The sequence below is a fragment of the Muscardinus avellanarius genome (genome assembly GCF_963383645.1).
Source record: "Muscardinus avellanarius genome assembly, chromosome: 3".
NCBI lineage: Eukaryota > Metazoa > Chordata > Mammalia > Rodentia > Gliridae > Muscardinus > Muscardinus avellanarius.
In genome coordinates, this window is record NC_137788.1 from 138,763,514 (window position 1) to 138,787,097 (window position 23,584).

Sequence of the window (23,584 nt, forward strand, 5' to 3'; positions counted from 1 at the left end):
CCCAGGGATTCCAAGCAGCTGAGGCTAACACTGCAGGGGGCAAGCAGGAGGGAGGGAAGGCTTAACCCTCCAGGTCCTGGCCCTGAGTGAGCTGAGCCTCCACAAGATGCCGCTTCCTATCCTCAGCCAAACTACCCACTCCTTGAAGGAATCCAGTTAGGTCTCACACCTAACCCCATGCAGAGGTGCTAGGGTATCAGTGTTGGGTGACCGCTGGCCAGGGATGGTGTTAGAAACCCCCACCACCACCACCCTGGCTGGATTATAAGTACTTAATGCGCTGTGTCACCTCGGTCCTGAATAAATGGCGAATAAATGCTGCCTGGCAAGGGTGGGGGACAGGCATCCTTGTCCCCAAGGCGCATCCACTCTGGCTGTCTCCTGCCAAGGTGGGCTTCTGGAGTTTCCAAAATAGAGGTAGAACCTGCAGAGATCAAGCTGAGGGCAGATTCTTCCTACCTTGTTGATAAGAAAAAAGAAGACAATTTCTGCCCTCCAGTTCCCAGGAAGAAGGCAGTCCATGGGAGGCCCGAGTGGCATTCGGGATGATTTACTGGACACCAAAGAAAGAAGTTCAAACTTCTGGAGACCCTCCTATCCTAAGGGAATAGAAAATCCTCAAAGCACTCTTAGGAACCATGTGAACTAATCTTCCATTGGTCAGAGGCAGCAGTTAGATGAGAGAGGGAAAGGGACTGACCTGAGCTCATCCCATAACCACAGCCAAAACACAGCCACGGTTCCCTGGAATGCTTTTCTTGCTGACCTATGCTTGCAAGCTTTTCTGCCTCCCAATGGCCCCATCCCATATTAAAGACACCCACTGACTCGTGTGTAGTCTCAGGTTATCCCTGGGCCATACGGAATCAAGAGGTGTAGGCAGAAACCACTCAGGGTGTGTGAGAAGTAGTTGGCCTCTCCCAGCCTTCACGCCCATCCTACAGACTGGGAAAGCAATGCCGGAAGGTGTGCCAACAGGCCCAAGAACTGAGGTGTACGGGGGCCCAGAATTAGAGGGTGGACCCTGTTCAGCAACACCCCAAGGAGACCCATCAACAAGCAGGGTGTCTCTTGGCCTGGAGAACAAGGGAAAAGAGGACCCATGAGTTAAGTGAGGTGAAGACCAGGTGCTAAAACAAGAGAGAAATGGACAGGGTGGTACCCAGTGCTTCTGCCTGCCAGAGCCCCACTGAGTGGGCCTGAGTCTCAGAGACCCCTGCCTACACCCCTGCTGCATTCCCCTCGCAGAGGCGGGCCTGTGGCTTGGCCGGGAGCTCTGGGGATGGAGGGCCCACAGCAGCTGTGAAACAGGCCACATAGCTAAAACCCGGCGGGCCATAGGGCCCCGCGGAGGAGGCCCCAGCAGGCGGACCAGGCGCCTGAAACCTCCCATCGCTCCCAGCCTGTTGCTTATTCATTCAGAGTGGGAAAGCGCCAGCCCAGCGGCCAGCCAGCGTGGGCTTGGCCATGTAAGGCCCCAGGCGGTCCTGCTCGCCCGTGCCCGGCAGAGAGCCTCGTGCAGCCCTGGGCACCGCCCCTGCCCTGCCCTGACCCCTTGGCCTCGAAATGGTGTCATCGGAGGAGCCGTCCCGCTCGGGACGAGGGCAGGATGGACAAAGCTAGAGCCCGGGCAGGCAAGGAGCCTTCCTGTCGTCGAAGCCGTGGGAAGAGAAGCACGCACGGGGGGCCACTCCGGAGAGCCTCTCGTTACGCCGGGCCTCTGCAGCGGGGCCACCATGGCTCTGGCCCGCGGCTGGCGGCTGGGGGCCCTGGTGTGGGGCGCCTGCCTGTGCGCCCTGGTGCATGGGCAGCAGGCGCAGCCGGGGCAGGGCTCGGACCCCGGGCGCTGGCGGCAGCTGATCCAGTGGGAGAACAACGGGCAGGTGTACAGCCTGCTCAACTCGGGCTCGGAGTACGTGCCGGCCGGGCCGCGGGGCGCGGAGAGTAGCTCCCGGGTGCTGCTGGCCGGCGCGCCCCAGACCCCGCAGCGGCGCAGCCAGGGCGGCCTCCGGCGGCGGCAGGCCCCGACCCTGCCCTTGCCCTTGCCCGGGCGCGTGGGCTCGGACACCGTGCGCGGCCAAGCGCGGCACCCCTTCGGCTTCGGCCAGGTGCCCGACAACTGGCGCGAGGTGGCCGTCGGGGACAGCTCGGGCCTGGCCCGGGCCCGCACCTCGGTCTCCCAGCAACGGCACGGGGGCTCCGCCTCCTCCTCGGTCTCGGCCTCGGCCTTCGCCACCACCTACCGCCAGCCGCCCTCCTACCCGCAGCAGTACCCCTACCCGCAGGCGCCCTTCGTCGGCCAGTACGAGAACTACGACCCCGCGGCGCGGACCTACGACCAGGGCTACGTGTACTACCGCGGCGCGGGCGGCGGCGCGGGCGCGGCGGCCGTGGCCTCGGCCGGGGTCCTCTACCCCTTCCAGCCCCGCGCGCGCTACGAGGAGTACGGCGAGGAGCAGCCCGAGTACCCGGCCCCGGGCTTCTTCCCCGAGCGCGCCTACGCGCCGCCGCCGCCCGCCCCCGACGGCCTGGACCGCCGCTACTCGCACAGCCTGTACAGCGAGGGCGCGGCGGGCTTCGAGCCGGCCTACCCCGACCCCGGCCCCGGCCCCGACGCCGCGCAGGCCCCCGGCCTCGGCTGGCTGCCGCCCTTCGCCGGCGCGCCCGAGGCCTACGCGCCGCCGCGCGCGGAGCCGCAGCCGCCCTTCCGCGCGCTCGAGCCGCCCTACCTGCCCGTGCGCAGCTCCGACGCGCCCCCTGCGGGCGGGGAGCGCAGCGGCGCGCAGCAGGGCCGCCTCAGCGTGGGCCCGGTGTACCGACCCCACCAGAACGGCCGCGGTGAGTCCCCGGCCCCACCCCCTAGCGGAGGCCTCCCCCGAGCTGAGCGTGGGCCCCCAGACCACAGCCCCCCCCGACGCTCATCTCCCAGCATGCGCCCCCTCCAGGGTCTGGGGTGCCAGGGGTTGGCCAGGTCTGGGCTCTGACCCTGGCTTTGGGGGTAACGGGAGGAGGTGGGTCCCTTGCAGACCTGGTTCGGGTCATTTGGGGACAAAGGCCCTGAGCCCTTCGTTATGACTCGCTCTCTTTCCAATCAGTGCACCTGCTTCCATCTCGGTGATGCCCTTGTGCCAGCTCGCAGGGTGAGGCGAGCTTCAGGTCAGGAAGCCCTTAGGGGGATGCCTCTGGAGGTGGGCCGCTTCCCCGCCCCTGGGCATGCCTAAATTTGTGCGGACTGAGCAGGTCAGAGGGGAGGGAGCCTTTGGCCCAGGAAGGACTCCAGGCCAGATGATTGAGAGCCCCTGGGGAAAGGCTGGAACTAGAGAGCCCAGTAAGGCACAGAACTGGCCATTTAAAAAAACGAGGGGCACCAAAAAACTCCATAATTGAGATAAATAATATTTCAGTGCATTTTTTAAAAATAAAAGGTAATGCCAAAAAATCAGTGGTGAACACATATATCCAGATTTTAAACAATCAGTAAGGGTCCCATAGGGAGCCTGAGGCAAATGGGTCCTCTCTTTATTTGAAATTGGGATATTTGTTGATATTTATTCTAATTGTTAAAAATATTGCATTAAGCCGGGAGTGGTGGCGCACACCTGTAATCCATTTGGGAGGCTGAGACAGGAGGATCAGGGTTTGAGTACTGGGACAGCCTCAGTTACTTAGTGAGGCCCTTTGCAACTCAGTGAGACCCTGTTTCAAAATAAAGAATAAAGAAATAGGGTTGGGTGTCCCTTGAAGGTAGAATACTCCTGGATTCCATCCTCAGTGCTGAAAAAAAAAAAAAAAACATTAAACTAGATGTGGTAGTAAACACATGTAATCCCTCCCAATACTTGGGAAGCTGAGATGGGAGGATTACAGGTTTCAGGCCAGCCTCAGTAACTTAGAGAGACCCTGTTTCAAAATAAAAATCTGGGAGTGTAGCTCAGAGGTATAATACTCTTGGGTTCAGTCCCCTGTACAAAAAACAAAAGCATTAAATATTACTTGTCTTGGTCACTGAGTTTTTCAGTGCTCCCTTAAATTTTGCAGCTCAGGCCAGTGTCTCTCTGGCCTCTCTAGCCTTGCCCTAGTCCTGGCCCTGTGAGGGTCTCAGGAGGCAGCCATGGGCAGGGGGCCCTCTGGCTGGAGGGGTGGGGTCTGTGGCCTCTCCCTGGCCTGTTCAACGGGTGGGGCCAGCCTTCCTTTGTCAGATGGGGAACCTCCACAAGGGCTGTCAGCAAGCTAGGCTGCTGTGACAAGGGCCGACTGGTGGGTCTGGCCAGGGCCTGATGGCCATTGGCCCATCCTCCACTGTCCTAGAATCCCCTTGCTGCCTTTCCCCTGCGGGACCCTCAGCTCCCAAACCCACATGCATCTGCATCTACCCGCCCTGCCTCTTTCAGACTGGCCAGTGCTCTCTGCCTGCCATTCTCAGCTGCTCGCCATGGTGGCTGTGTCAGGCCCATCAGGCCAGAGTTGAGCCCTTCACAACCCAAGGGTGCCGGTGCCACAGCCTGGCCTTAGCCTCTGGCAGCCTGACATGGTGCCCTCAGCCAAGATGGCCTCGGGAAGGGGCTGCCGCCGAGGGTGTGGCTGGAGCCAGAGGCGGGGGGGGGGGGGGGAGCAGCATCAAATGGGGAACACCCCTCTCACATCAGGGCGCAGAGCTTAAATGCACCATGAGAACTGCAGGGTGCAGGGTGAGCCAGATGAGGCCCTTGTGCCCTGCAGTGGAGGGTGGACCCAGCCCATCTGGGAAACTTGCAGCATCCTGCAGCGGGGTGCACAGCCACTGCTCCAGGGCCCTTGGAAGAGGGAAGATTTACCTGTCGGGTGCTCCAACTTTGTGGCAGCTTTTCTTAGAATGCACAAGCTCCGAGTGAGGCTCAGCCAGTAGGGCCCCGCCTCTGGGCAGAGCAGGACACAGAGGCCTCAATGCCACAACCTTGGCAAAGCCAGGCCTGGACCCAGGCATCTGGGCTCCATGCCAGTGAGTTTTCTCGGGCCCTTCTTTGGCCTGTGAGTGTGTAAGGAAGCCAGTTGGTCCAGAGGAGGACAGGCTGGGCCAGGCTGCGGCTAGAGCAGGGGTAGCTGGTGTTTAGCTGGGCCTCTGAGCCACACAGTTCACTATGGGTCAGAGACACCCCCCAAGACAGTATCCTGGGTGTCAAGCTGAGCGGGCTGACACACACCAAACCAGGCCCGGTCCCCAGGGAAGCATGGGGGAGTGGGGCAGGCACCTCAGTGCTGGGATTAGGCGAGCCAGGGGCAAGGGCTGTGGGAACCCAGAGGAGGCGTCTTACCAGTCAGGGGCTACAGTGTGGTCTCATGCACCCTCCCCCAAACATGGAGGGAATGAGGAGTGGAGGATCCTAGTTCGGAGGCTAGTTTGGGACCCATGAAGAGGCCAGAGAGGGAGCATTAGTCTCCCCCATCATTGGTCCCTCCCTCCCCACCCTGCTCGGCTAGGACCATGGAAAATCCCAGCCCAGAGGAGTCCAAGCCTTGTACTTGAGATCAGACCCCCAGGCCTGGTGTGGGAGCCCAGGGTGAATTCTCCGAGACTGACTTCATTCCTCCTGGCCACACACCCAGGGGTCTGAGGCCCGACGCTGGCAGCCTGCATGCGTGTGTGGGCGCGGATGTGTCCTTACAACACCAAACACATGTGAGCGCCGCCCACATCCCTCCATGTGCAGAGCTTTCCAAGTGCCTGTCCTGAGCCCCGCTTCTGCCTCTGGCGCCTGGGGACTGGGGCTGCCCAGGGCTTCCTGCAGTTCCAGGGTCTCCAACTTTGACCTGGTGTAACTGGAAATAATTAAAGGAGACAGAGGCCCAGAGAGGGCCAAGCCCTAAGCCCGGTTCTTATAGCACACCCTTGCAGAGAGAGAGGGTGGTTGACTGCTTCACAGGCCCCTGCTGTCCCCCACACTGTGCTGGCTCCCACGTGACCCCCCTCGCCTGCTGCCAGGCCCTCCTCTCCCCACATCCTCATCCCAGCTCCTGCCTCCCACAACCTCAGCTTCCCTGAGCTGGGGGCCGTAGTGCCGAGACAATTCCCAGCCTCGGAAGACTGCAGCCCTCCTCCTAGGTCCTCCCCTTTCTACCCCAGCCGAAGGACACAGAGCAGGTAGCCCCGGCCGTCCTCCCAGGGCATCTCTGGCAGTGGTCCTGGCCTTGCCTGGCATGCATCCTCCACTCCTGTCCTCACACGGCCAGTCAGAGGCCAGGAGGGAGTCACAGCTGCCACCTCCTTGCCCCGGCCTCACCTCCTTCAGGGCACTCTAGGTGTGGGCGCCAAAGCCCTTGTAGTGCTCGCCTGGGTGACGTGACACCCAGCACATCCCTGCTCAGGAAGATTCAGTGGCTTCCCAGGACAAGATGCCAACACTACATACAGCCTAGCACCCCAGAACCCGAGGTGTCTCCTTCCTCTCCTCACCCCTTACCCCCTCTCTTAGGCCTCCATAGCCACCCGGGGACTGTGCTGCTCCAGGACCTGCAGGCTATATCTCCCACCCATACCTAAGGGTGCTTCTAGGGCACCCCTCTCTGTCCAGCCTCCTGGGCCCAAGAGGCCAGACCAGGACCGTTGGTGTGTCCCTATCCCCACCCCCACTTCCCGGGACCCTAGTTCCCCTAGGCCTGCCCCCCTAGGCTGCCCGCCCTGTGGGCTGCCTGCCCCCTAGGCTGCCTGCCCCCTAGGCTGCCTGTCCCCCTGCCTCTTCCATGAGGCCAGGAGAAGATGCAGGGAAATGGGCATCTGCTCCATAAGCTTCCAGCATGTGAGCCCTAAGGCCCAAGTCGTAAGAACAGCTTGGCCATTTACCACAGAGCACCTGCCAAGCTTTGCGTTTCTGTGCGTCTTTTACTCGCTCTCACAAGCTCTCAGTGAAAGTGGTGAGTGTGGTCCTGGTGCAGATTAGAAGACTGAGGCCTGGGGAGGTGGCATGGCAGGGGGCAGCCGAGCCCTTGGAGGGCCAAGAGGACGTGGTGACGGGCCTGCCAGGCAGCAGGGCGTGAGCCTGGGCAGCAGGGCCCGCCACCACCTCTGCCCCACTGGGCCCCCATCCCCCTCCATCTAGTGGGGAGAATGATGCGCCCATTGACTTAGCTCTTCTTCCATGGTCTCTAATTCCCAGATCCAAGCCAGGTTCGATTTGTTTCCCATTCTTTTTTTTCTTTTTTTTTTTTTTTTTTTTTTTTTTTGCAGGTCTAGGGATGGAACCCAGGGGCATTTGACCTCCGAGCGACACCCCCATGCCCTATTTTTTTTTTCCTTTATTTTGAAACAGGGTCTCACTGAGTTGCGAAGGGCCTCACTAAGTAGCTGAGGCTGTTCACAAACCGCGATCCTCCGGTCTCAGCCTCCCTAATGCTGGGATTATAAGCATCCACCCGGCTGTTTCCCATTCTATAGCTAAGATGAAGGGCTCACTTGCCAAGTTTTTGTAGTGAAACCAGGATTTGAGCCTGCATGATTCCCCACCCTGTAATCTTCAACACGTATCATCCGACTTTTTTTTCTGTGTATTATCACTTATGCTGCATGCCCCGTTTATTCATTCAGTTGGTCACGTTTTCATCCAGCAGATACATGTGGGCGCCGGGTAAAACGGGATGAGAGGGACAGTGGTGTGGTGACTGGAGGTGGCGGTGAGGAGCCAGGCCCTGCCATTGTTACGCTGGGTTGCAAGACGTGTCTAACAAACTCTTACGTGGAGCTTCCGAGTCCCTGGCACCATCTGGGAACTACAGTTCTGGCCACTCCATTCTTAGGACACGCAGCTACCACTGTCACCTGCATGTTGCAGGCGAGGGAGCCGAGGCCCTGAGAGGTTCAGTGACTCAGGGAAACCTGGGGCCAGAGCCACAGCTCAGCACCCATCCCGCCTGCCCCGAAGTTGTCTCTTGCTCCTTCAGAAAGGAATGGAGTTCTCAGGCCGAGAAGGGCTGGCTGTCTGAGCACACAAGCCATGTCCCCAGGCCTGTCCAGGCACTCTTCCTGTCGCCTCTCCTTATCCCTTGCAGAGCCCCTCCTTGCTCCTCTGGCCTCAGCCTGGACTGTCCCTGTGAGGAGAGACAGCCCCTGTTTCAAACAAGAACAATAATAGTAGCCGCTGCTGTTCGTGGAACAGACACTAGGCCAAGCAGTTTTTTTTTTTCTTTTTCTCATTTAATCTCCCCCCCCCAGGATCTCGTGAGACAGATAGAATTATCACCCCCATTTATAGACGAGGCAGCTGAGACACAGAGAAGCTAAGGAGCTCGCCTGAGGTCACAGGGCTGTAAGTCGCCAAGCCTGGATCTCAGGACACTATCCACCACACCCTCCCTGTTCCGCCCTCAGGGGAGAGGGGACAGAACATTCCGTGTCACCTACTCAGTGCTCAGGGTCCCTCTCATATCTAAATCTCCCAACAAAAAACAACATTTGGATTTTTGCCCTGAGTTTGTCCCCATGCTTGGCTTAGCAGGGGAGTTCTGGGCTTTCGCTTCCCCTCCTTTCTCCTGACTCCAGGGCTCCCCATTTTAATGTCCTCTGATATCAGAAGGGGCACCCCTCCCCAGTGACTCTCAGCTGGAGTCCACCGTGCTTCCTTTCTGAGCCAAGAACACATGGAAAACTCCCCAGGCGATGGCTAGAATGGGCAGGAGCGGAAGGGAACAGGGAGGAGGCGGAGGTCGGCCCAGGCAGCCCACACCTGCTTCCAATTCCTGTGCCCAGCATTCCTGTGGCGCGGGGGCGGAGGGGGCTGGAAGGAGGGGTCCAGACTGCTTCCTCCCCGGCCCTGACCTAACCCCCGCTTTACCACCAGCAGCTGGACATAGGGGCCTTTGCGTGTGGATTCAGGATTATAGCGCGAGGGTTGTGTCTGAGTTTCAACCCCACTCTTGCTGATGGGTACCCCAGAAACCGGGCATGTCACTATCACCTGGAAATGAGGGGGCAGGTTGCCAAGTTGGAAGGATGCAGATTGGGAAGGCAAGACCCCAGAGCCTTTGCTATCAAAACCTTGGGAGATAGCATACCCTTCCCCCCTGCTTGGGGGCCAACTGGAACCATGTGTTTTCCAAGTCCAGAGCGTCCTTTTTCAAAAGAGAGAACTTTCGGAGCTGGGTATTTGTTCATGATAAGAAAGACAAAATCCTTGCTCTCATGAATCTTGTATTTTCACATATACTCTATTATCTTATACCTATTATCTAATACCTTATTATCTACATAATACGTAGATAAACAGTAGAAAGTGGTAGGTGCTGTGCATAAAATAGAGGTTGGTTGGGGTTTGGGAATCAGTTGCAGCCTTTGCTTGGTAAGGAAGAGTGGCCTCCACAAGCAGATGTTACAGGGAGTCATGCCGGTGCCCGCCGAGGGCATGCAGGTGCCCGGCCCTGGGCTGGCAGTATGGAGATCAGGAGTGGGGGTAAGGGACCAGTTGCAGAGGGGGGTCAGACTAGGCCCTGAGAGGGTGCCATCTTGAAGCAGAGTCTTGAAGGAGGCACGTGAGTGAGCCTTGCAGCTGAGGAAAGACTACTCCAGGCAGGGGAAGGAGCCAGTCCAGAGGCCCCGAGGTAGGGATTTCTTGGGGTGTTCAAGTTCCAGCACTGTTAGACTGAGTGGAATGGAAGTAGGGGCACAACAGGAGACAGGTCAGAGAGGGAACAGGACCCAGACCATGGTGGGTCACGGCGGCCCGTGAAGACTCTGGCCTTAGTGTGTTAAGTAGTGAATTCTGACGTGGCCCAACTGCCGGGCTGGGAGTGGGCAGGGGGAGTTAGGCAGAGAGACGGAGAGGGGCTGCAGTGGAGGCCCGTGCAGCGTGAAGAGGGAGGCGGGAGAGGCCACTTTTAGGATACATGCTGCGGATGGGCTCATGGGATTTCCTGGTGGGTTGATGTGGGGTGTGACAGCCAGAGAAGGGCCAGGGAGAGCACATGGTTTATGGCTTGTGGGGCTGGGAGGATGACATTGCCATGCGCTGAGATGGGACGCTGCGGGCAGAGCACGTTTTATAGGAAAGATGAGAGTTCCAGGGCACTGAAAAGGGTCTCGTAGGAAGGGAGCTCCGAGGGAAGGGAAGCATAGGCGGGGAGGGGAGGCTGGGAAGAGGGAAGCCGGGTGTGCCAAGAGGTGGCGGGAGGCCTGGCTGGGGAAGGCCAGGCCCCAGTGTGGCATTGGCCTCCTCCCGCTCAGCCAAGCCACAACCAAACACACGCTCCCAGGTCCCCTTGGCCAGGTGGGCCCTGCTGCGCAGAGGAACAGGGCTGTCCCTGACCCTGAACCATCTCTCCTAGTGTGTTGGAGCTGCAGCAAGTGCTGTAAGAAGGTGCAGAGTGGTGGAAGAGGGGAGGTCCAGACTCACAAGGGGGGCTTTGGGGCCTAACAGCGGTGTTCACTTGCACAGACAGACCTTCCCAGGCCAGGGCTGGCTGCCAACGAAGGGCCCAGGGGTTCTCAGGCCTGGTCCCTCGCCAGCTGAGCAGCTTGGCTTTGGCCATGCCAAGGGTATTTGCTGCCCTCTCACTCAGTGTCCCTGCTGTCCTGGCCCAGTAGGTGGGCCCTGAACCCCGATGGCCGGCACATTCCTTCTGGAGACAAATACCCACCGGGGCCAGGACCAGGCTCCTGGCCAGGAGAGAGAGAGAAGCAGGGAATTCCAGGACAAGGGCACAATGCCAGACATAGGAAAAGTTGGGTGTACTGCTAAGGAGCTGCCTCCCCATCCGTAGAGTTAAGAGTTCAGGAAGGTCAGACCACAGGAAGCCTTAGCTGCCACCCTGAAATATCCAGGAGTGGTTCTGTAGGCAGCTGGGAGCCATAGAAGGTTCTGGGCCTGGGTTTATCACCATCGTAGCCCATATGCCTGCACTGGAATTGCCACCTTGCCTGCAGATCCCTAGGCAGTTGTGGCACCTCTGGGCTGGTGCTGACAACTTAATGTTCTGATTATTGGATAATCATTTCCCGGGTTTCGGGGCTGCCAGCTCGGCTCTGCAGGCCCCTGCCTGGCTCATCTGTATTCGAGGCAGCTCGGCGGAGCTCTGTGCTTTCCCCCACCTAGGGGCTCCTCTGGAGTCTGGCTGCGCCAGCCAAAACATCCCGCTCGGCACTTATTTCACAACTGACTGATCTGTTCCTGCTGGACTTTGTTTATCCTCCAGCCCTGGGCTCAGGAGGTTAGGGCTCTTTTGCATTCCCTTCCCATCATCTGCTCCTGGGGAGCAGGAGGCCTGGAGACAGAGAGGCAGTTGATTGAACCCACAAAAAAGGGAGGAGCCAAGAAAGAAGCAGGTGAGGCGCGGGCGGCCCGCAGGCGTGCGGCCAGGGGCCAGGCGCTGGGCGGAGGGAACAGATTCCTAACGGGGCAGGAAGGACGGTGGGCAGGCCAGACGGTGGGAGCGTTTCCTGACTGCTGAAGTATGGGCTGTAGAGGTCATGAGAGGTTCTGGGCTCTTGCCCAAGGCTAGGGAATGGGCTGAGTAGCTCTAAAAAAGTATTTTAATCTCCAAGTGTTTATGGATCCGTCCAACCTGTGTTCAAGGGCCAGTCGGCGAGCCTGGTTCCCCCAGAACCAGGGCAGCACGTTCCTCGTGGAGAAGAGAGCCCGCGGGGGCCAGCACCAGGCTCGCGGCCAGCCGAGAGTGGGAGAGGGGCAACCAGGAAGGCACATGTGGAGGGGACTTGGGCCCGACAGTCAGCCCCAAAGCCAACTTCCCTGAGCACTGTGGGCTGTAGCACAAGGCCCTGTCCCCAGGGAGCCTCCGCCTGGAGGGAGGAGACAGATAACATGATTCAATCTCATTCTGGGTCCACACCGACAGGTAGTGAGATAGGAGGCGCATGTGTAGCCTGGGAAGACTTCCTGGAGGAAGAGGCCTCGGCCTGAGCCTGAGCACCTTCATAGTAAGATGAAGAGGAGGGCTGTCTGCGTCCAGAGTCAGGGCTCAGGCTGTGAGCAGCAGCCTACTCACGTGTGGTGCTCCACAGGGCCCCTCCCGCAGCGCTGGCACTTACACCAGATCTGCCCACTTTGTTTTCGTTTATTTGTTTTTATGGTACTGGGAATGGAATCCAGGGGTACTCTACCTCTGAGCTACACCCCCAACCCTATTTTATATTTATTTGGAAACAGGGTCTCACTGAGATGCTGAGGGCCTTACACAATTTCTGAGGTTGGCTTCAAACTCACCGTCCCCCTGTCTCAACCTCCCCAGTACCGGGATTACAGGTGTGTGCCACCATGCCCGTTAGCTTAGCATTCGCGGACACAGATAAGGACAATAAACCTGAGATCCAGAGTTGGTGACAAATACCAGGTCTTAGTCTGTGGCTGGGGTCAGGGCTCAGTTTGTGGCCAGGACCAGGGCTCAGTGTGTGGCCCGAGTCAAGGCTAAGATTTCTCCAGGGTCAGGCCCTGACACGTGGCCAGGATCAGGGCTCACGTGTGCCCTGAGCACCCAGCCTCTCACTCCGGCACTCCCGGGCTTCCCCATCGCGTAGCCAGCTCATGGACCGCCTGGAAAGGAAGGGTCAGGCCAGGAAAGCTTTGCGGAGCCATCCATCTGTGCAGTGTTTGTTGAAACCCGGCCTGGGGTGGGGGCGGCAGACTGTCTGGTGCTGCGTGTAGGTCCCCTGGGGCTTCAGCCCGGCGCCCCACCCCTGCCTGTTGGAGGCGCTGGCCATAGAGTGCGCCTCTCTTCCTCACCCCTCCCCAGAGGCTTCCAGGAATCAGAGGGTTCGACCCAACTCCCAGCTGGTTTGAGGGCCCGAGGGTCCCTTGGGAAATGACAGCAAACATTCCAGGGGGCTCGAGTCATGGGGCCTGGGCCGGCCAAGAAGGCCCCACTAGCCAGGGGCCACCTCATCCTCACCCACCGTGTTCTCCAAGTTTCCTCTCCATTCCGAGTAGGTGAGGTCACCCTGGCTGCCTGGGCCAGGCTCCCCAGGGGGCGACCACCCCAGGGTGGTTTCTGCTGGCTCCTTATCACTCTAGCTAGGAGGGGAGGTAGGGGCAGGGGCAGGAAGGACAGACCTCTGGCTCTGTGGCCCTGGGGAACAAGTGGTCCTGAGGGCTGGGGCAGTCATCCCCCGCCACCCTGCAGGTTGGGGGTCAGAGGCCGCAGACAGCGCACAGGTTTGAGGGCTGCTGGCCAGGAGCCTGGCAGCTGAGGGGGTGTGTGGCTGAGGGACAGCGCCGGGGGGAAACGTCCTGAGCAGCTGGCAGGTGTGGGCTCCCCCTGGTCAGCAGCCTGCCCGCTGTCAGCCAGCATCCACCTGGCTCTGCCCAGGAGCCCTGGAGGCCACTCCGGGCCAGAAGCCCAGCACTGTTCTGGCGGTTTGCAAAAAACGCCGGCTGCAGAGGGCATCTGGGGGCTGATGCCCAGAGGCCTGGGGAGTAAGGAGAGGACGGGCGTGCCTCTGTAGGGCGTTACTTGGTTCATTCCCTCCTACCTCAGGCCCTCGTTCCTGCCATGCCGTCCCCCCACCCAGGATACCTTTCCCCTTTCCAGTTTTCCAAATTCTGACCAGTCTCCCAATTCTTGCTCGTGTCCCAGCTCTTTCAGGTGTCAGTGGCTGCCACTTCACAAGGCTCTAGAGGTGGCCTCCTGCTGCCCGGCTTCCCCAGAAGGTGGCAAAGGGCGTTTGCGGGGGGCTGGGCATTAGCAGTGTACAGCGGACCCTCGCGATGGCACGCTCTTCCCCTTCCCCCCACTGCCCACTCCAGGCCTCCCTGACTTGGTCCCAGACCCCAACTACGTGCAGGCATCCACCTACGTGCAGAGAGCCCATCTGTACTCGCTGCGCTGCGCTGCGGAGGAGAAATGTCTGGCCAGGTAAGGAGCTGAAGATGAGGTGTGGCGCATGGGGACAGTCGCCAGGAGGCGCCGGGAGTGCTCCGGCCTGTGAGGCCACCTGGAGCTGCAGGCCCTGCCCTCCTCACTCCCCAGGAGCCAGGAGGGGAAGGGACAGACCAGGCACCCGCATGAGTGGACATTGTGATTCAGGCAACTTGACGATGATGCTTAATCTTCACACTAGCCCTGATGTCCCATCGGGAAACTGAGGTGCCTGACAGAAGGCTCCTCATGGACAGTCAAGGCCTCCGTGACCCACGGACCCAAGGAAGTCCTGTAGGGTGGACAGGCCTGCAGGATGAGGCAGGCTATGGCGTCACCTGTGAGACTAGCCCAGGCTGTCTCTGCCTGGTCACCGCAAGGTTGTGTGTTACGGCAGGGAGGGGAGGGAGAGTCGGCCTCCCGCAGAGCCTGCTTCCAGATTTATTAATGCCAGTATTCTGCTCACCTGTGTGTGCTTTGGGGCCCTCTCCCTGTGCTGAAAGAACTAGTTAAAGATGACACACACCTGCTGCTTCTATTGACACCCATATTTAAAGCCTTTATATAATTTGTCTTTTGTTTTTGTTTTCTGGTTCTGGGGATCGAACCCAGGGGCATTCTACCTCCGAGCCCCACCCCTAGCCCTATTTCATTTTTTGTTTGGAAACATGCTCTCACTAAGTTGCTGACGCTGGCTTTGAACCTGCAGTCCTCCTATCTCAGCCTACCAAGTACTGGGATTACAAGTGGGTGCCGCCATCCTGGCTTATTTTTTGTTTTTGAAACAGGGTCTTGCTAGATTGCTAAGAGTCTTGCTTGTGTTGCCCGGGCTGGTCTTGAACGTGTGATCCTCACGCCTCAGCCTCCCAAGTCCTGGGATTACAGGTGTGCACCGCCACATCTGGCTGAGCCAGCATGTAGGTATGTATGCACAGGGACCCAGGAACCCAGGGGTATTCTACCTCTGAGACACACCCCGAGCCCCTTCTTTTATGATTCGTTTTAAAACAGGGTCTTGCCAGGTTGCCGAGAAATTCACTCTGTTGCTGGGCTGTACTCTAACCCTTGGTCTTCCTATCTCAGCCTCCCCATAGACATCATTCTCTTTCTTTCTTTTTTCTTTTTTTTTTTTTTGTTCTGGAGCTTGAACCCAGGGCCTCATACCTGCTAGGCAACTGCTTTACCACTACATCCTCAGCCCTATTTTTAAATTACTCACTTTTTTATGGCATATGAACTCTCTTTACTTTTACTTTCTATTAACTAGAAAATCCTTTGGGATCTCAATATTGTCTCATTCCTTTTTCTTTTTTCTTTTTTTTCCGGTACCAGGGATGGAACCCAGGGGCATTCTACTTCCAGGCTACACCCCCAGCCCTATTTTTTTTTTTTATTCTTTTTATTTTGAAACAGGGTCTCACTGAGTTGCAAAGGGCCTCACCAAGTAGCTGAGGCTGGCCTTGAACTGCAATTCTGTCTCAGCTCCCAAATGCTGGGATTACAAGCGTGTGCCACCATGCCCAGCTTTCAATATTGTATCATTTCTAGAACTTCTAGTTCACTGCCACTCAGAGTAGCTGACCACACACTGTCACCTGTCCATGACTCGATAAAGAACTAGTCGCAGAGCATCACCCAACTCCTTGCTTCCTTCATCAAGAAAGTCCTGTATTTAAAAAAAAAAAAGATAGGAAGAAAAGGTGTCAGATGAGCTCAGCAGTAATGAGTGGTGTGGACCGGTCTGCATTCCGGCGCGGGTTCCCCGTGTCATCACAGGCTGGCAACAGTGGGCAGAGGCCCTGGTCCCGGCCACACCGATCCCTGTGGGCCTGCCCACACAGCTGTCAACCCTGGGAGAACCCCGGGAGAGAGGACAGGGCTCCTGCTGTCACTCTTCCACTGACCAGGCCCTCAGCCTCATGGCAGCCCATGCAGTGCTGAAGGGTTTTGCTCAAAGCCAAACTATCACTGCATCCTCGGAACATCCCGGGTACCAGACCTGAGCTCCCAGTCAGGAGGAGGAGGCAGCTTGGGGGGCCTCCAGGTCTAGCTGGAGAGAGCACCCCCCCCCACTTGTGCCTGGGGCAGAACCAACAGCAGGAGCTGGGGGTGGGGCTGAATGAGGTCAGAGGATGGGGTGTCTGCAGGGAGCTTGGGCACAGGGTTGCAGACCCAGAAAGCCCTGCCCAGCTGGAGCCCTGGAGGGGTGCCCCCAAGGTCGTCTCAAGTGTGGGCTGAGACCCAGGCCAGGTCACACGCAGGCCTACCAGAGCAGGGGAGGGATTTGCTCCAGGTCTCACCAGGAGTTTGTGGCCAAGCTGAGCCTAGAACCCAGACCCCTGCTGGTTTCCCACAGTGTGCTGAGCAGAAAGGCAGGATTAACCTAACAGAGGGAAGGAGGATGTTTTGTTTCAACCCAGACACAGTTGGATTCCAAGCCCTCCCCAGACAAGGCTGAGGCCCTGACATCCTGGCAGACAGCAGTCTGAGCCGCCTGCTGTCCAGACACTCTCAGAGCTAATCCCCCACGGGCCACCTCCCGACTCTGGCCTTCCAGCCCAGACCCGAGGAGCGCCAGGGAAGCGCCCCTGTGGCCAGCCAGGCCTCGATCCGGGTCGGCGAGGGCGGAGGGAGGAGGGCGGGACGTCTGCAGCCGGCCTGCTGTGCCTGCTGCCTCTGGTGCAGGGTGTGTGTCTGCGTGTGTCCCCTGCCGCTGCTGCTGTCTTTTCTTTCTCCTCCCACAAGGCCTCCCTCACTTGGGAATTTGGGGTAGCAAGTGAATTAGAAGCAGGCAGTCTGCACCATAACCCTGCTCCCTAAAAGAAAAAGGGCAGGTCGCTGGCCCCGAAGCCATGCTTGAGCCAGCAGTGTGCACAAGGCACGCGCAACACCGTGAGAGCTCATGGGCAGTCGAGTCCTCTGCGGGTATCAGTCGGAGCAGACTTCCTGCAGGAGGAGACTGAGATTAAGCCTAGAGGGCTGGGTGAGCTTTTCGGTTCTGGGTCAAGTGAATAGCATGGGTAAATAGATCAACTGGGGAAAGAGGTGAGACTGCTGGGGAAACAGACTTTGGAGCTGGCACTCAGGGGCATGGGGAGCAAAGGGCATGAGGAGCCAGAGGAGCCAGAGAGTGAGGAGGTTTGAGCCAAGGGGCTCCAGCTGACAGGGCATGCTTTGGTCAACAATTAGGTCTCTGTTCTGAGGAAGGAAGATTCATCAGCATCTCCTGGATAGAGGCTGCCTGCCTGCCTGCCTTCCAATACTGGGGGTTGAACTCAGGGGTGCTCTACCACTGAGCTCACCTCAGCCCTTTTATTTTATTTTATTTTATTTTATTTTATTTTATTTATTGTGATACTGAGGGTTAAACCCAGAGGCATTCTACTATACCCCCAACCCATTTTACTTTTTATTTTGAAGCAGGGTTTTTCTAAGTTGCTGAAGCTGGCATCGAACCTGCGATCCTTCTAGCTCAGCCTCAGAAGTACTGGGATTACGAGTCTGAACCACCATGCCTGGCTCTTCTTGTTGTTTGTTTGTTTGTTTGTTTGTTTGTTGAGACAGATTCTTGCTGAGTTCCCCAGGCTGGCCTCAAACATGCTATCCTCCTTCCTCAGCCTCCTGAGTCCCTAGGATTACAGGCAGGCGCCACCATAGCCAGCTAGGGCCCTCTAAAGGTTTCTAGATGACCCCAGGGTCCCTGCTCTCACTTCTGTAGGAAGACCCCATGGCTGCTTCCAGCCACACAGTGGGGGCCCAAGAGGAGGGGCCGGCCAGCCCCCCATGGGGTTGGGAGAGAGGAAGAAGCCGGCCTCAGCACAGTGCAGGGATGAGAGACCAGACCCCTCGGGCGGGGGCGGGGGACAGGGACTGGACCCAGCCCCACTCCAGCCTCCCACCTCTCCCCACAGCACAGCCTACGCCCCGGAAGCCACCGATTATGACCTGAGGGTGCTGCTGCGCTTCCCCCAGCGGGTGAAGAACCAGGGCACCGCGGACTTCCTCCCCAACCGGCCCCGGCACACCTGGGAGTGGCACAGTTGTCACCAGTGAGTGGACAGCCCCCCCCCCGCCACCTCCCCCACCCAGCAAGCACTGGCTGGGGGCCCGGGAGGGTGCTGCCTGCCAAGGATCCATCCCTGGGCAGGGGCCTCTCAGAGGAGCCTTGGCCCAACTGGGCTGGAAGACGGGCCATGGATCAGGCTTGGTAAGGGACAGACGTGTCTAGAAGACAGGGCCTTGCCAGAAGGAGGCTCTCCTGAGAAGATGCCCTGGGGTGCCCTGACCAGGTGGAGAGGACCAGAGATGCCACTATGGGACTCAGGGGACAGAAGAGCCAAGACCACCAGAGGTCATCTGGACCCAACACAGGGCGGGGCCCAGAGGGGAGGCCCCAGGACAACGGGCTCTTCTCTCCCCTCTTCTCCTCTGCCCCAGACATTACCACAGCATGGATGAGTTCAGCCACTATGACCTGCTGGACGCGGCCACAGGCAAGAAGGTGGCTGAGGGCCACAAGGCCAGCTTCTGCCTGGAGGACAGCACGTGTGACTTTGGCAACCTCAAGCGCTATGCGTGCACCTCGCACACGCAGGTTGGGCTGGAGCGGGGGCGGAGAGCATGGGGGCCTGGGGTCCGGCCTGCTCTGGGAGTGGGGAGGGGCCCAGAGCAGCACCGGCCAGCCCAGCAGAGGACCAGCTAGTGCCCAGGCCGGTGGCCACTCAGCTCGGATCCGGTGTCTCCGCAGTCCTGGGGCCCCGTGGGGATGGCGCCCTGCGGCCCAGGCCCCAGCCCACATCATCCCAGAGGTGTCGGCACTTAGAACACGGCCTCAGAGCCCAGACAGCATGATGACCTGTTTGCCTGCTTTGCCACCCCAGACCATCTTCCCATCGCCCATGCATGCAGCCACACACTGACCACTCGCCATTCCTCTACCCATCTCTGCCACGCATCCTCCCTGCTTTACCCCATCCCTGCCTTCTGGCCACTGTATCGCCCACTTCTCTCTGGGCCATCCCTCCAGGGCCCTCAGGAAGGGGTGGGCCCCTGGGCCGGGGTCTGGGAGAAGCGCAGGGGAAGGAGGCTCCACACTGTTGGCGGTGGGCGCGGGGTGAGGGACAGGCGCCCAGCCTCTCCTCCAATCCCGTCCAGGGCCTGAGCCCAGGCTGCTACGACACCTACAACGCGGACATCGACTGCCAGTGGATCGACATAACGGACGTGCAGCCTGGGAACTACATCCTCAAGGTGGGCCTCGTGGCGCAGAGCGTCTCCTCCAACCTGACGTCCGTGCTCAGGGTCCCCCACTTCTAAAAGAAGCCTCAGCTCCCGGGCACACTCCCCTTCCCACCGGCTGAACAGAGGCACCATCTGGCCATCACGGGGGGCGGGGAGGTCTACTCCCCATCTGACAGTTGGGATCTCAGGCAGACACCTAAAGTTTCTTTCTCTAAAAACCCCAAGGAACCTTCACCTCAGCTGTGGTGGTGCTAGGGGAGGTAGTGGCACCATCCTAAGTGACAAGGAGACAGAGAGTCTTGTGGCCCTGTGGCTTGTCTGCAAGCAGGGAAGCCTTTGAGCCACCCAAGGACGAGCTGAGACCCTCAGCTCCTCACAGGGACCTCTGCAAGGCAAGGGCTCCCGTGACCAAGAAGCCCTTCCATGAGGACCCTCCTGCTCCGTGGAGTGACATGCCTGCGCCCCCTCACCCCTTCCCTCGCCTGGGGAAACAAGTAGAAAAGCGTGTTCACGATGCTCAGCCCACGTGGCACACCTGTGCAGGCCATGTGGGCTCGGCTCTGAATGGGGAAGCCGCATCTTACCTTCTCCATGCAGATACAGAGTGCGGCGGGGACTGATTACTCTGCCGGTTTGCTTGGACCTACAGTACAGGGAAGGAGTGGAGTCAGGCATGTACACTAGAATTTAAAAGTAACACCACAGCTGGGCGTGGGGGCACACACCTGTGATCCTAGTACTTGGGAGGCTGAGGCAGGAGGATCACAGGTTTGAGGGCAGCCTCAGGAACTTAGTGAGGTCCTCTTTCAAAAAAATTAACATCACTACATTTGTTCTTAAATGTTCTGCAAATAACACTGGTCACTATCCCCGACTCATCCAATGTGTCAGCGCTGTGTCCCAGTAGCTCCTTTCCAGACAAAAAGCACAGGTCATGCTTGGGCCATCATCTCAATGGCTGCCCGGTGCCTTGGGCTCCAGAGCAGGGGGTGCCATGTGGCATCAGACGGGCCCTCAGCAGGTGGCCCGAAAATGGAAGTGGGGAGCAGCTGGGAGGCAGGGAGGCTGGTGGACCAGGTGTGGATTCCCCATTCGGGCCCTCGGTACCCGACCTCTAAGGATCCCGATGACTAAGGAGGCTTCACCGGGCACCGGCTCCGGCCCTGGGGAGCGTCCCACCTTCTGCTAAGCGGCTTTGGGGTCTTCTTGGACCACCGGCTGCCCCTTCTTTCCTAGCCACTGTTTCTGGGTCCCTTGGTCACGTGGTCTTCCGTCATCTTCCTAGCTCCTCCGTCGCCTACCCACCTGCCTCTTCCCCACCTCCGCTGGTGACTAGGTGAAGTGCAGCTGCCCTGACCCCGTCCCCTTTCTGTCTCTTCTCTTCTCCAGGTGCACGTGAACCCAAAGTACATTGTTTTGGAGTCCGACTTCACCAACAATGTGGTGAGATGCAACATCCACTACACAGGTCGCTATGTCTCTACAACAAACTGCAAAATTGTCCAGTACGTGTCCACCCCCCTCCTGTCCCGGCCCCTTTCCTTCCTGAGGATCATTCCTGGACACCCGCCCTTTGGTCACCCCGCTGGCCCAACATAGCTGCAGCTGGGCCTAGCAGGAGCCACCTGGCCTGTGCTAGCGCCCAGCTGGGTGCTCACTGGGCGCAGGTTGCCAGGTGCTGATCTGGGGCCCATTGGTGTGGTTCCTGAGGTCTCTCAAGTGGGAACCAGGAGGCAGAGTGGCTAGTGCCAGTGTGTGGGCTCTGCAGTCCAACTAATGTGACCAGGACTGGCACTGGATAATTCACCTTCTCTCTCTGAGCTACTTTCCTTAAAAATAAACAGGCACTTCTCACATGAGCTGGGGATGAGGACCTGACCCATCCCAAACGCCCATGTGTTCAGAGCCCAGCACACAGGGGTACTCATTGGGTGGCAGCTGGCCATTAGTGTCTTTACCAAAGGGATTGGGTCAAACAGGCCCAGATTAGAAGTAACTCTGGTTAGAATGAGTCTGTCCCTGCATCCCCATAGTAGAGGAAGTTAATAAAATCTAGGCCCAGGTTTTGGCACATGGCTCTGGGCAAGGGCCTTAGTTCCTTCTGCCCCAGGCTGGCTGACCTCAGTGCCCCTCCTGATTCCCCACGTGAAGTATTTGGCAGAGGGACCCCTGCTTACAAGTTCACAAAAAAAACCACTCCACAATTTGTGAACTTAAAATGTTTGATCAGGTCAAAGCAACTCTTCCAAGAAAAAAAAAAAAAAAAAAAGATGAGCCGGGCATGGTGGCGCACACTTGTACTCACAGTACTTATGAGACTGGAGGGTCACAGGTTCACAGCCAGCCTCAGCAACCTAGCAAGGCCCTCCACAACTTAGCGAGACCCTGTTTCAAAATAAACAAAACAGGGATGGGGTGTAGAGCAGAGGTAGAATGCCCCTGGGTTCAGTCCCCCGACACACACACACACGCACACCACCACACACCATGAAGTCTTATGCAGTCTTGGAACTTTAAGCCTTAGTCCATTAACTGGAGACAGGTCGTGAGATTCCAAGGCTCAGGGAGGCGCCTTACCCAAGGTATACACCTATTTCATATTAGGTGGCAGGCGCTAGAGGTTAAGTCTGTGGGGTCAGCGCCCAGGTGTGACCAGGGTCGGGGCTCACTTTGAGACAGACTTTTCACCCCTGGCAGCTAGCACCCACCTAACTGTTGAACCCCCCACACACACACATACACACACTCACACGCACACACTCACACACCAAGCCATGGAAACTAAAAATGGAGACATTAACTGCTAGCTCCTTGAGGATTAGGCTCCTCCTGGCTCACAGTTTCCCAGGGCAGAGAGCGTGTTTGGGATCATGGACTCCCTCTCCCACGCTGGAAATCTGGCTCTTTCATAGGTCTGGCTTTCTAGCACCTTTCTGTTCCTCAAAGCCTAACTCCATCCCTCATTTGACCTTCAGGGGCCACCTACGATGAGGGTTTGGGGGGAGCCACTCTGGGGAAGAAACCCAGTAAACAAAGGAGCCTGCACCCCCTCCCGCCCCTGCCGCTGCTGGGAAGGGGCTTTGGGACAGCGGGCAGCATCCCCGGCTACCACGAGCACCCAAACACGCAGCAGGGCCTTTCTCCTGCCCCCTGGGGCCTGCGGGCTGCTGCCCTGCCCTCCAAGAGCCCTTTACATAAGTGCTTGGAAGGCCCAGGTCTTATTAGAGCAAGCGCCCAGTGACCCTGACCACAGGCAGGCTGCTGGGCCAGCCCGCGCAGGAAGCCCGAAAGCCGGACGGAGGGAGCATTCCCAGAAAGGCCGTGGGCTGACGCCTGTGGCTTTCCATCATATTTCTGAAGAGGAAAAGGGAGCTCAAAAATAAAAAAAAAAAAGTACTGAGTAAGAAAAAACAAGCTGAAAAGTATTTCCAGACAGTAGCAGCTCTACTAATAGCCTAAGAAACAACCCCGGGATTGGGGTTGGGGGCATCCTGCGCGGGGGGGGGGTACGGGAGTCCATGAAACCTCTCCTTTGTTGCTGAGAGCCCAGCCCCTCTCCCCTGAGCTCAGATTCTGAGGGAGGAGGAGGCCTGTGCCCGTCCTCCCTCCAGCGGGCGCCCCAGGGAAGAGTGCCCTCCACACCCACCGCTCACTTTCTTTCTTTAGATCCTGATCTCCAAGAGGGACAGACTGGACAACCTTTCTCCCTCCAGAGAAGGCCCCGCTCCTCAGGCAGCCTCCGGAGAAGCCCCGCCCCCCACGCCCGGGCAGGGGCCGCCCTCCCTGCCGGCCTCAGGGAGCCAACAGGAACCAAAACCCCAGGGCTTCTGGGTGCCAGGCCCTATTTTATACCTAACTTTCCTCTACAGTGTTGTTTTGTCTGTCATTGATTTTGTTTTTATATTTTGGCCATCCCACAGAGCAAGAGTGCCCAGGTGCGGGCTGAATAAAACAAGGTTTTTCTACACTGGGCTCTGCCTGTGGCCTGCTGGGCAGCTGGCCGCAGCTGGGTTGGGCTTCAGCCTTCCCTTTGAATAACATGGAGAGGAGCCACCGCCCTGTGGAGCCCCTGTGGGGTTTCTCCCAAGGCCAAGCCCACTCCCTGGGGAGAGCCCCCACCCCACTGCTGAGGGCCTGACAGGTGCGGGTGGCTCCAGCCCCTGGCCCCCTGCTCGGCTCCCACACCCCCATGGGCCCCTCTTCACCTCTCAACTGTGCCTCACACTGGCACTGCCCATACCCACGGGCCTCTGGGGGTCCCTCACTCCACCCCCCAGCTCTCTATACGTGCTCCGTGCTGAATTCCAGCACAGGCAGAAGCCCATTTCCTGGCCCTGAGCTCACACAACCACACACCATGCTGGGATGGGTGAATGCTGTGCCTAGAGAAGCCCCAGGAGCCTCCCCCTGGAAGGGAGCCTCCCCCAGACAGGGAGGGAGAGGAGAGGCAGCTCCTGGCATCCTGAGGGCCTGGAGGCTGAGTGGTTGGGACTGGGAGGTGGAGGGGACCTGC

The 23,584-nt window shown here is 58.6% G+C and overlaps 1 protein-coding gene across 1 annotated transcript; it reads left to right on the top strand.

The window, feature by feature from the left end:
* Window positions 1-1,736: 1,736 nt before the first annotated feature.
* On the top strand, window positions 1,737-22,312 carry LOXL1 (lysyl oxidase like 1; the record flags this gene model as incomplete). Its single annotated transcript, XM_080691655.1, has 7 exons — window positions 1,737-2,838; window positions 13,719-13,827; window positions 17,742-17,879; window positions 18,268-18,424; window positions 18,985-19,080; window positions 20,461-20,647; window positions 22,047-22,312. 7 exons carry the CDS (start codon window positions 1,737-1,739, stop codon window positions 22,310-22,312), a joined length of 2,055 nt encoding a protein of 684 aa, XP_080547781.1.
* Between the last annotated feature and the right edge of the window lie 1,272 nt (window positions 22,313-23,584).